Here is a 12,282-nt window from a genome sequence, read left to right as displayed (position 1 = left end):
ATCCACGCTGAGCAGGATGCAACAGTCGCTCTGGGGCAGGAAGATGGTTTGAGCTGGAGAGGAGGCTGTGTGGGCAGCAGAGGGGAAGGGGAGGCTCTGGGGGGGTTGCAGCCGCTCAAGCCCCCCCCATTGGGCTCTCCTTCCTTTGAATGTTGCTCACGCATCGAGCACCACATGGCCCCGTGGGCACTGTGGATGCCTCGGTGACCAAGACAGGTGGGTGAGGAGGCAGAAACCAGCAAATAAATATATCGTGCCACGTCAGGTAGCGATGCGTGGCTGCTCTGTCGTAAAGGAGGGCGGGCTCGTGAAAAGTGGGAAGGATATGGGGGGCCCCCCAGGGGTGGGTGGTTGGGGAAGGGTGCTCTGATGAGGAGTTGTCTGAGGAGAGGTTTGACTAAGGAGAGGGGTGAGCCCTGTGGATTTGGGGGAAGAACATTCCACGCAGAGAGAACAATAAGCATTGAGACCCTGAGTCAGGAGGGTGTCAGGCCGTCTGAGGATAACAAGGCCAGTGTGGCTGGAGCAGAGGGAGTGAGGACGGTGCGCTGGAGATGGTGAAGAGGGGACCAGATCAGATTTGTAGGATCTTCTGATCTGAGTAAGATGTTTGCTGTGGAGGTCGGGGGACAGGGGCAGGTTGAGCAGAGGGTCTCTAACTTCAAAATTTCAAGATCATTCTAGCTGCTATGTGAAGACTGTGTGGAGAGGAAGAGGGAGGATAGAAACAGGGAGACCAGGAAGGAGTCTACTGCACTAGTCCAGGCAGGAGACGGTGGGAGCTCAGACCAGAGTAGTGGTAATAGGGCTCGTGACAAGCAGTTAGATTTTTGGATGATTTTGAACGTTGAGTCACCAAGACTTGCTGTGCAACTGGCTGCGGTGTGTGGTTTGCTTCTCTCTTGGTTGTAAGCCCCAGACCCTAAACTCGAGGGAGCACTTTTGCTTGCCTCTTCCTTTGCTTCTACCTTGGACCCCCTACTCTTGAGGTTTCCTCAGGTGGGTCCTGGGATTTTACTTTTCTTGCAGGATGGAATGGCACATTGTTCATCTCTTGGTACCTTCCTTGCTTTAGTTTTTCTTCCTTGTGGCCTTTAAAAGAAATGTTAAGAGGCACCTAGGTGGCTCAGTGGGTTGAGCCTCTGCCTTCAGCTCAGGTCATGGTCTCAGGGTCCTGGGATCAAGCCCCGCATTGGGCTCTCTGCTCAGCAGGGAGCCTGCTTCCCTTCCTCTCTCTCTGCCTGCCTCTCTGCCTACTTGTGATCTCTATCTGTCAAATAAAGAAATAAAAAATCTTAAAAAAAAAAAAGAAAAGAAATATTAAGATTCACAAAGAGAAAAGTCGCCAAGGTGGTGGGGGGAGGAACCTCTTTCTTTGAGTGAATGTTTTGGCCTTAGTTTTTACATGATACATTCAGAAAATAATTTTTGTATTGAATTTTAATCAATATAATCGGTCAGGGGAGCTACAACCTGGGGCTCCCAGGACAACAGAGCTTTTCTCTGGGAATGATCTAAATCCAGGGGACATTTAAAAATAATAGGGTCTGAAAAAAAAAATAGGGTCTGATTTCTAATTTTATTTTAAATTTTACTTTGGATACCCACACACTCTGTACCCTCACAGCTTCATAACAAAAACAGATATATTTGTTCTCACCATTGTGGTATATTTTGGAGATTATGACATATCCATATATTAAAAGCTTCCTTAGGATTGCCTAGGTTGTGCACTGCATAATGCCAAGGGACGCCATTCGTAGTAACTGCCGTGCTGGTTCCTAGAATATGTATTCTTCTCTGCGATAGCATTATGCTGCATAATATGTCACTACTGACTTAACCAGTACTCTTGATTGGCCGCATCTTTTGTTATTTTAAAGAGTGCTGCATTGAATAACCTCATCCTTAGTTTTTTCTGCACGTGTGCCAAGACATCCCTAGGACAGCCCACTCACTAGTAGTAGAATTATCTCATCAAAGGGGGTGTACATTTTTAATTTTGAAAGATAACTGCAGAATTACACACGGATTTGTTTGCACAGGCTCTGCTCGTAGGTTTACGTATTTTAACCACTCTACATGGGTGGCACCTTGTCCTGTCTTTTGTCAGTCCATGCAGAGCAGAAGAAGGAGGTCAGACCTGGATTCCAATCCCTGCTCTGCTGCTTGCTTGCCGGGGACCTCACGCCTCTGAGCTTTGCTTCCTCTTCTGTAAAAGGGTAGCTGAACAGTTCACGGAACTTTATGGGAATGGAAGGGGACAGACATGCCCCAATTAGTTGGGCAACGAATTAGATCTGGTAATGGTGGTAAAGGCAACAAAGAAGAGTGTAACTGAGGGGCCCTGCCCCCACGGGGGGAGCAAGGAAAGTCTTCAGTGGAAAGTAAGATTTGAGCCCAGCTCTGTAGTGTGACCAGGAGTTAATGAGGGCATAGGTGGGGGATGGGGGGAGATTTTTGCTGATCCTCAGAGGCAGGGAAGACCTCATAAGGGGTGGGGGGGGCAGGTGTGCACCCTGGGGCGGGGCCAGACGATGCTTGGCACTGCAGCCAGAGGGACTGGCAGGGAGGGATGGCTGACCCGTTTCAAAGGTCATCAAAGATCATCCCGGCTGCAGGGTGGGGAGTGGGGAGGGAGGGCTGGAGGGGAGGGTGGTGCTTTGGATGAGTGGGGAGGCATTGGGGGGACGGAGGGTGCGGGGCCGAGTGGGCGTTAGGAAATGGAATTGACAGGACTTGGAGATGGAGTCAGTATGCAGGTGAGGCAGAGGAGGTCTCGAGAATCAGGATTTCTAGTGAAATCATTAGTATGTGCTCACCAGATGGTTACGTAATGCTTATTGGGATGCCCGAGATGAGAGTAAATCATGCTCTCGTTTCCCTGGGGTGTGTGTCTGTGTGTGAGTGTGTGTGTCTGTATGTATCTGTGTGAGTCTGTGTGTGTATCTGTATGTGTGTCTGTGTATACATGTGTCTGTATGCTTGTGTGTGTTTGTGCCTGTCTCTCTGTGTGTGAGTCTGTGTGTGTGCATGTCTGTGTCTGTGTGTGTAGGTGTGTGTGTGTACGTGTGTCTGTATGCTTATGTGCGTTTGTGCATGTGTCTGTATGGGTCTGTGTGTGCATGTGTCTGTGTGTGTGCATGTGTGTGTGAGTCTGTGTGTGTATCTGTATGTGTGACTGTATGCTTGTGTGTGTTTGTGCATGTGTCTCTGTGTGTGTGAGTCTGTGTGTGTTTGCGAATGTGTCTGTATGAGTCTGTGCATGTGTGTGTGTGTGTGTGTGTCTGTGTCTGTGTGTTGGGGGCCTGGGCTGGCAGGTATGTTCTGCAGGTTTTGCATCCAGAAATAAAGGCAGAATTTGGGATCTGTGCATATTTGTAGAAATCTTCCCCCCACACGCGATGTGGCCATTGGGAATCACAAGAAAACACAGGCTTTTCTTTCTTTCTGAGTGAAGTCTTTAGGACAATACCAATTTCCTAATATTCCAAATTCAACAACAACAAAAAAATGCTACTTAACATTGTTCAAGTTTGATTTTAGTAAAATTCAAAACAGTTTCTTTGGCTGGTCGCCACAGTGAAAATCAGTCGCACATTTTGGACTCGGTGGCAGTCTCGTCCATCTGAGAGTATTTAAAAAGCTCTGAGCAGAGTTGATAGAAAAATCATTTTTAAGGAAATGTCATTTATGAGTTCTCCTTGCGGTGTTTATCATGGGGGGAGGTTTGAACAACTTAAGTACCCCACTGTAGGGGTTAAATCTGGACCCAGGCAGAGGATGGGAATGCCAGGGCTAGGAGCCAGCAGGAGGCCAGAGAGGCCAGGGTGGGGCAGAGGGCGAGGCAGCGCTCTCTCCCGGTGCCTGCCTCGCATTTCGATGACCCCGACAACCAGCGCCTGCTTAAATCCCGTGTCAGGTGCCCAGGCACTGTACTGGCCTCACTAGTCTGAGCACCGGATGCTGTCCCTGTCATCAGAGATTGTGTCATGAAACAAGGTTCAGTGACAAGGGGCAATGGCCGCACTCTATTGTTAAGTGGAAACACTGTGTAACCTAGAATCCCAAATATGTGTGTGCTTAGAAGGAAAGTCTAGAAGGAGTACACTGAAATGCTTGCTTATTTTGAGAGAGTATTTTCTTTTTTTTAAGATTTTATTTATTTATTTGACAGAGAGAGATTACAAGTAGGCAGAGAGGCAGGCAGAGAGAGAGAGAGAGAGAGGGAGAAGCAGGCTGCCTGCTGAGCAGGAGCCCGATGCGGGACTCGATCCCAGGACCCTGAGATCATGACCTGAGCCGAAGGCAGCGGCTTAACCCACGGAGCCACCCAGGTGCCCGAGAGAGTATTTTCCTTATAATTTTATACTTTTTCGGGGCGCCGTCTATTTGTTCTACAGTGAATGAACCTTTGCTTACTTTTCCTTTGTCTTATTACACAGTTAATACCAACAAAGGTCAATGATCCTTTTATCTGCACATCAGCGCGGTTAGACGGCGAGTGGGCGGAGCCTGAGTCTGGGGATGGGGCTTCTGGTGCTCAGCTGTCCCGTGAAACCCTGGGTCTCTAGGGCGTGAAGACCATGTTCACCTCTGGGTTCTGTTAGCCGAGCTGCCAGGATGCTCTTGCCTGTCTTAAGATGTCTCCTCTAGATGCCAGGAGAGGTGGCCTTTTTCCAAGGCAGGGGTGACACGAGGCAGCCAAAAAGGCCACGTCCTTGGGGTTCCATGCTGGGGGGCTTCGAAGCTGGGGGTCCTCCTGAGCCTCAGCTTTCTCCTCCAAAAAAGGAGAAACCCTGCTGTCCTGCCGCACAGATTAAATCAGCCTGCCACTGCCCACTTGGGTATCAAGCCTCAGTGTGCGCTAGAAACCCCCCTTCGTCCTGGAACCCGGTCAGCCGCCTGGCCAGTGACAAGCAGCAGAACTTTTGCTCTCACCTCGGCTGCCCGAAGCGGACCCTCTTGTGCCTGGGAGACCAGCTGACCTTGAACTTCTCTAGGTTGGCAGCAGGTGTATCTGCGGAGGTGGAAGGTGACTCTGCTTCCCCAGGCCCCTGGTGAGACGTTACCTTTGGAGGATCCTAGAAGAAGGCCTCATGACCAAAGTCTCCCTAAAATGGGGATGACAGGGCACAGGGGACCTCAGTGGCCGATGAGGCCATCGTGGGACCCAAATTTCTTTTCATTAGACCCAAATCACTCGGCTTTTGGAGAATCAAGGAAATGGGTCCATGCCCTCCTTACCAAATCTCCAGCTGCCTGGCGAGGCTCTCCAGAGCGAGCAGGCCACGCAGTCAGGGCTCTGGGCCCCTTCTACGACCTTCCCGGGGCGGGGAGGGTGGAGGGGAAGTATTCTTTGCTTTTCTTGCAAAATGGTGAGGTTTCTTCGCTGGGCCCCGCCTCCTTCCAGCCCTCCATGACGGTGTGGCTGTCAGCCAGCCCACAGAGAAGACTGGAATTAGTGCCGGGTTTACCTCCCACAAGCCTGTTTCAGGTCGTTTTTCACTTTGCTAGTCTTTCACACTCGTTCTGCACCTTTCCATTCAGTTCTGTAGTATCACCTTCGTGTTCTGATTCACGTCATCCTCAGATGACAAGGAAAAGCCTCTGCTCACCGGCACTTACTGGGAGCTCTCCTTTGGGGCCCCACAAAAGGCGTCTTATTAAAGCCTTTGAAAGAGCCCCGGGGAGTGGGAGGTGACACCCCCGTTTCACGGGAGCATTTGAAACCCAGGAGGGTGGAGTCCCCGCTCCAGAGTCACAGCTTCTAAGCGGCAGAGCCAGGGCTGAAATCCAGCTGTCTGACCGAGAGTGAAACCCTTTCTTCTGTCCACCATCCCACTCCCCTCCCTCTGCCACGCAGAGGGGACGTCCCCTTGGGGAGGTGGGCTCTGTCTGTTCACCCGGCAGCGGCCAGTTTGGCTTACCTGGGGGGCTGCTTTGGAATGCAGAGGGGTCCTTCTTCAAGGAGTGGGTCTCTCTCTCAGCACTATTACTTGTGTTGATTTCCGGTGCCTGTCGTTCCGTCCATCCTGCCCCTACCTACTCCCCCTGACCCCACCCCTCGTGGAGCAGGACGAACATGCTGGATCTCGCAATGGAACACTGACCTGTGTCTCCTTGGAGGACCTGATCTGCCTTTCTGACCTTAGTCTTCGAGCCCAGAGCAGCTGAGGACCCCCCAGGTCACAGAGCCTGTGTCCATTAGGGGGAGCAGGGTGGCCCGAGAGCCTGGCTGCACATTGCTAACTGGGCCCTATCCTAGTCAAGTTAGCTGGACGGGTCCCCTGCCCTTTGCAAGCCTCGGTGGGCCCGTCCTGCAGGGAGCCGGGGCGCAGTGCTGGACCTATGGGAAGCATGTGCTTTGCTGGGGTGTTGTTGTTGTCTGTGACGGTGAACACAATACGTGAGGAACAAAGTCAACAAGGTTCCTGGACCTCAAGTTCAGGCTGGAGGGAGAGGTGCTAAGCAAACAACTAACGAAGCAAGAACATTTCAGATGGTAATGAAGACACCATGCCCGGGGTGTGCTTGAGAATGTGCATTGTCTGATTCTTTGGGGCGGGGGAGAGCCCCAATGTGTAGCATTTGCCAATTTCTGTGGTATAAATATCCCCACTGTGGCTGACTTCCAGTTACCAAAGTGGCACCAACTGGCTCTTAAAATTTCTAAAACCTTCAACAAGTGGCTCTTGCAAGGCCGAAAAAGTTGGCTCCAGCCCTGGGTGTGGTTGGGAAAGACCTGAAGGTATCTGAAAACAAAATGTACCAGTGGGAGAGCGTTCTAGGCAGAGAGGGGGGCTGTGCAAATGCCCTGCGGTTGGAGAGAGCTCTGTGGGCTCAGGGAACAGAAGACTGGTTGGTCTTGGCAGGGACCTAATGGGGGTGGAGGGAGAAGTGAACTGCTGGGCTGGTGGAAGCCTCAGCGACACTGGGACCAAGTCTGAGGCCACAGGAAGTCTCGGGAGAGTTGTAAGCAGGGGCATGTCTGAGTCTCATTAGCACTTAAAAAAAAAAAAAAGTTATTGGGAGCTTTTTCGTGGAAGGCCAGCAAGAGGCCAGCGAGGGGGCACTGATGTTGGGGTGCGTGTGCCCGCAGGGGAAGACGCAGAAATGATTGGATTCAGGTCGAGCTGTCGGGATGCGACAAGTTTCGTCTTCAGGTGTCCCCTGGCTGTTGACCGTGAGCATACCCAGCTGCAATTTCTGCTCTTGGTCCTGGGGCAGAGGAGGGAACCTGAGACCATCCCCGCTCACTATCTCTCCGGCCTACTTTTCTCTTCACTGTGTGATAACTCTGTTTACTACCTGCCAGACTTCCAGGACGGGAGGGACGGACTTCTGATTATCTTGGGTCCCCGTGCAAAGCAACCGGGCAAAAACAGTATCGTGACTCTGACCTTCCCCCCTGGATTTTTGCAAGAGAGCCTGGCCTGGTTCCTCACTTCGCCTGGGGGAGAAAGATAAGCGGCTCTGACTGGGATTTCCATCTTTGCCTCAGGGCGTCTCTTGGGTGTGTCCCAGACATGTAAATGCTGTGGGTGTCAGCCAGGCAGGTTTTTAAAAAAAAGGTGTCGCCTCGCTCAGCTTCCCTCCCTGCCTGGCTCCGCACAGGAAGGGCCGAGACACCAGCATCTCTCCAGACCCGGGCTGTCTAATGGAATTTGCTGTTGGAGGTGTTCTGTGTCTGTGCTATCTGTGACAGCGGCCACTCGCCCTCTGTCGCTTCTGAGCACTTGAAATGTGGCCAGTGTGTCTGAGAAACTCGATTTTCCCTTTTCTTTAGTTTTTGTACTGATGGTGGCGGCCCGCGGAGCTTCCAGACCCTGCGTCATCCTCCGTGGCCGGAGGGCCTTTGCTTTCCGGCAGTTGGCTGGAGATCCCGGTTCTGGAGACTTGCAGAGAAGGGTAGGATTGAGGGAGCTGTCCCCTGTCATAGCCCCTTGCAATTTGCGGGGGAAGGAACAGTGTTTCTCAGCCGGGGAGTGGCGAGACAGGACCCCGTCTTCAGAGTCTCAGCCTGGTCCTCTCTCTTTTGTTCTCATAGATATTAAACCAGTGTTACATCTCGCAAGTGTCTAGGCATGGATCCGTCATTCATTGTGAGTCAAGTGGGAGGAGTCTCGTGTGAGCACCTTCTTAACCCTGATCTCCTCCTCCAACATGACCGTGCTGTGGTCCCTGTGGAGTGCGCCCTTCTCCATCCTTTCCTGTTGTATTTGTATCTATCCATGGAGAGAACTCGAACATCCAGCATTAAAAAAAAAAATGAGTCGTATCATGCAATACGTGTTTTCCTGCAAGTTGTCTTCTCTTTCAGTAGTGAGTCTTAGATCTTTCTGGGTCAATTCATTGATCTCTACTTCTTGCTTGTTTGTTTGTTTTTGAATTGATGTAGTGTTTCATAGCCTGGACGTTTCACATCACTCAGAAGCCTATTGCTGTAATTGTTTATTATTCTATTTGTTTTAATGAATATTTGTGTGCATGTTTCCTGAATGGACAGTATTTCTTTTAGGGCACATAGTGAGGAATGGAATTACCAGGTCGGAGGGAATATGTATTTTTTAATTTTGATAGCTGCTATACAATTCTCTTTAAGGGGCGCCTGGCTGACTTGGTTGGTAGAGCACGCAGCTCTCGATCTCGGGATTGAGAGTTCCAGCCCCATGCTGGGTATATATCACTCAAAAATAAAATCTTTAAAAAAATATGAACAGGGGTGCCTGGGTGGCTCAAGTCATAATCCCAGGGTCCTGGGATTGAGCCCCATATCAGGTTCCAGGCTAGACTGAGAGCCTGCTTCTCTCTCTCCCTCTGCCTGCTGCTCTGACTACTTGTGCGCTCTCGCTCTCTCTCTGTCAAACAAATAAATAAAATCTTAAAAAAAAAAAAATGAACAAAACAGTTTACCAGGGTATGTTCTTGTGAACTGTGTGAGCATGCCTCTGTGCCCGAAGTCACTAAAACATGTGATTTTATCAAATACCAACATGCATGGCAATCGAACAGGTGAAAAATGGTTTCCTATCTTTATGTAATTTGCATTTTACTGTTTATAAGTCAGATTGAACATCTTTTCCATGCCAGTGGCCATTTGTTTTTCTGTGACTTGCCTGTTGATGTCTCTTGTGTATTTTTCTGTTGGATAATTTTGTTAATGCATTCAGCATACGTGTACCAGCATGCCCACAATGCACCAAGCTGTATTCTAGGCTAGGGATGTTGTGACAAGTAAAATAAATAGACATGCCTGCCCTCAAAGAGGTGATGGTCTAATTGTAGGAGAAAGACCTGGGGCACCTGGTTATTTCAGTTGGTTAAGTGCCCAACTCTTGATTTTGGCTCAGGTCGTGATCTCGGGGTTGTGAGATCGAGCCCCATGTTGGGCTCCATGCTGGGCATGGAACCTGCTTAAGATTCCCTCTCTCTTCCCCTTCCCTTGCCCCTCCTCTCCCTCTCACACATATCTGTACACACCCACCCACACCCACACTCTCTTTTGCAAAAAAAAAAAAAAAGAAAAAAAAAGAAGAAGAAGAAAGAAAGAAAGATGTAACCAAAAGGAATTGAGGAAATATATAATAATATTAGATGGAATAAAAAGAAGGAAAAGGAGCTAGAGAAGAAGGAAGGAGGTCGTCCTACCCACTGGGGGAAAGACTCAATTTTAAATAGGATGGCTGGGAATTTTATAGGCATTCTTTATATATTCTAGGTACTAATCCTTTGCCTGTTCTATGTTGCACACATTTTTCTCCAGTCTTTAATCTTCTTTGGACTCAGATGATGGTACTTTTGCCTGGCTGTTTCTTTCTTTCTTTTTTTTAATTAAAAAATATAACACGTTAGTTGGAATCTATTCATATAAAAAGTGTAAGTTCCTTCTGATCTTCCCAGGCAACCAGTGTCCAGAGCCCTGGTTTATCTTTCCCGATTATTTTCTGTCCTCACCACCATGTGACACTCTCCCCATACCCCTCCCGACAACACTGAACACTGGCAGTTTCTGGCTGTTTCCTTGTAAATGGAATTCTGATCTCCTACATTCTTTCTCATGGTTGTTTAATACTCCGTTTTAGAGAGGATGTCTGTATTTTACTGAAGCAGCCCTTCTGGCCGGACGTCAAGGTCCCTTCCAGTTCTCTATTCCTCCAGATGGTACAGCAATCCTGTGCTCTTTCCGCCGCCTGGGATCTTCTCAGATTTTTGTGGGACGACGCCCACCAGTGCCCTGTGTACTACAGGTGTTATAATAATTTGATTTTGTGTTCTCGCCCACAGCTCCATGGCTACATGGAAAACAAGCCCCTGGGACTTCAGATCTTCATTGGGACAGCTGATGAGCGGATCCTTAAGCCCCACGCCTTCTACCAGGTGCACCGAATCACAGGCAAAACCGTCACTACCACCAGCTACGAGAAGATCGTGGGCAACACCAAAGTCCTGGAGATCCCTCTCGAGCCAAAAAACAACATGAGGGCGACGTAAGGGCTGGGGCCCAAGGGTGGTGGGTCTTTATGGGGAAGCGAGCGGTAGGGAGTTGGGACAGGAGACTCTGATGTTGGCAGAAGGAACCATGGATGGTGGTTCCCACTCTCTGATGGACCCTTCAAGATTTGTTGAGAAAGTTTTATTTTCAGAGTTCTCTACCTAAGTCCTTGTCATGGGTGTCAGGAGGAAGAATACCAGCGCATCTGTGGATTATGTTACTTGGGATGAGGCTTAATGTATGTACATTTCAACATTTATTTGGCATAAAGAAAATGATTAAATAAGGATGCAGGAAGGTTAAAATTCACCAAGCAATTGGCCGATAGCTAAAGTTGGGGAGATGTTGCACCTATGGATTGGCATTAAAACAAACTCCATGTTAGGAAATAATCTCAAACTTCCAAGCCACGAGAATCTTACAAAGAACTCCCGACTGCTGTTCACTCAGGTCTGCCGATGGTGAACAGGCCCCACACATGCGTCACTGCTCCCTTCCCTCTTTACCCTTTCCTGAGCTGTTTGAGACTTAGCTGCAGGCAGAGTGACTTTTTTTTTTTTTTTTTAACTTTTAGATGCGTGAGTGTGCATTCCCTCAGAACAAGAATGCGTTCTTCGGTGACCACAGTACATTTATCAAATTACAGATAGTTATTGTGATACATCCCTCTTACCTACTGAGCCGTCTATAATCAATTTTTCCCATTGCATATTTGAGCTTTTTAGATACCTTTGGGAGTAGAAAAGTTGGCATGAAGAGAAAACCTCCCTAGAGAAGTAATTTCCCCTGGGGGTGTCTCTCCTGACTTTGCACGCGTCTGACCTCCGGCTGGGCATCAGGTCCTGGTGGGAGTGTTTCCCAGGGATTGCGATCCTCCCCCCTCCCCCCACCGCCGTAGCTGGCGGTGGAATGATTTCGGTTACCCGAGGAAGGTGGTCTTGTGGGCGATCTTTCCGTTTTCGCTGAGATGCTCAGTTCTAACCAGGATTTTCCACCTCCCCGCAGCATTGATTGTGCCGGGATCCTGAAGCTTCGGAACGCCGACATCGAGCTGCGCAAAGGCGAGACGGACATCGGCAGGAAGAACACCCGGGTGCGCCTGGTGTTCCGCGTGCACATTCCAGAGTCCAGCGGCAGGATCGTCTCCCTGCAGACGGCGTCTAACCCCATCGAGTGCTGTAAGTTGGGCTTTGGGCAGGGTCGGCCTCTGCAAAGTGTACGTATGTGACCTTTGGACCGTGGCAAGGTGCCCAGCGAGAAGACGCTGGACTCGCAGGGTTCATCGGGGCTCCGAGAGGACCCAAGGGCCCAGAGACAGAGCCCATGTAGCAGTTTCTCTCTGCTTCTATTTACTGGTGGTGGAAGGTTTCGTGGTCTCACAGGAAATTAAAAAATAATACAGCTAATGAGTAGCCTACCGCTTTGTTCAGAACATTTGAAATGCGTAAATGTTTTGGTCTTAAAGAGGGTAGATGCCGTTGGAGTGGGTTTACTGTACGCTCTGTACTCTTTCTTTCCTTGCCTCTCCTTTTTTCTTTTTCTTTTTTTTTTTTTTAGAATTTTATTTATTTATTTGACAGAGATCACAAATAGGCAGAGAGGGAGGCAGAGAGAGAGGAGGAAGCAGGCTCCCTGCTGAGCGGAGAGCCCGATGCGGGGCTCGATTCCAAGACCCTGGGATCATGAGCTGAGCCGCAGGCAGAGGCTTTAACCCACTGAGCCACCCAGGCACCTGTTCACCTCTCCTTTCTACTAGAAGAGTATCCCAGTGGCTCTCGCCTCTGGAG

General features: G+C 49.6%; 1 protein-coding gene across 10 annotated transcripts in view; it reads left to right on the top strand.

Annotated features, from left to right (window-relative positions):
• Positions 1-12,282, top strand: part of NFATC2 (nuclear factor of activated T cells 2) — a 155,998-nt gene that overhangs the window by 68,473 nt on the left and 75,243 nt on the right. For all 10 annotated transcript variants that reach the window (XM_082744943.1, XM_082744944.1, XM_082744946.1 and 7 more), the window contains exons 4-5: positions 10,288-10,490; positions 11,501-11,673. In XM_082744943.1, coding sequence (XP_082601069.1) covers positions 10,288-10,490; positions 11,501-11,673 — 376 coding nt within the window. The remainder of the gene's footprint in view (positions 1-10,287; positions 10,491-11,500; positions 11,674-12,282) is intronic.

This window comes from Mustela nivalis (assembly GCF_964662115.1).
Source record: "Mustela nivalis genome assembly, chromosome: 8".
NCBI classification, from domain to species: Eukaryota; Metazoa; Chordata; class Mammalia; order Carnivora; family Mustelidae; genus Mustela; species Mustela nivalis.
The sequence above is the reverse complement of the archived record's forward strand: the minus strand, read 5'-3'. Positions and strand labels throughout refer to the sequence as shown.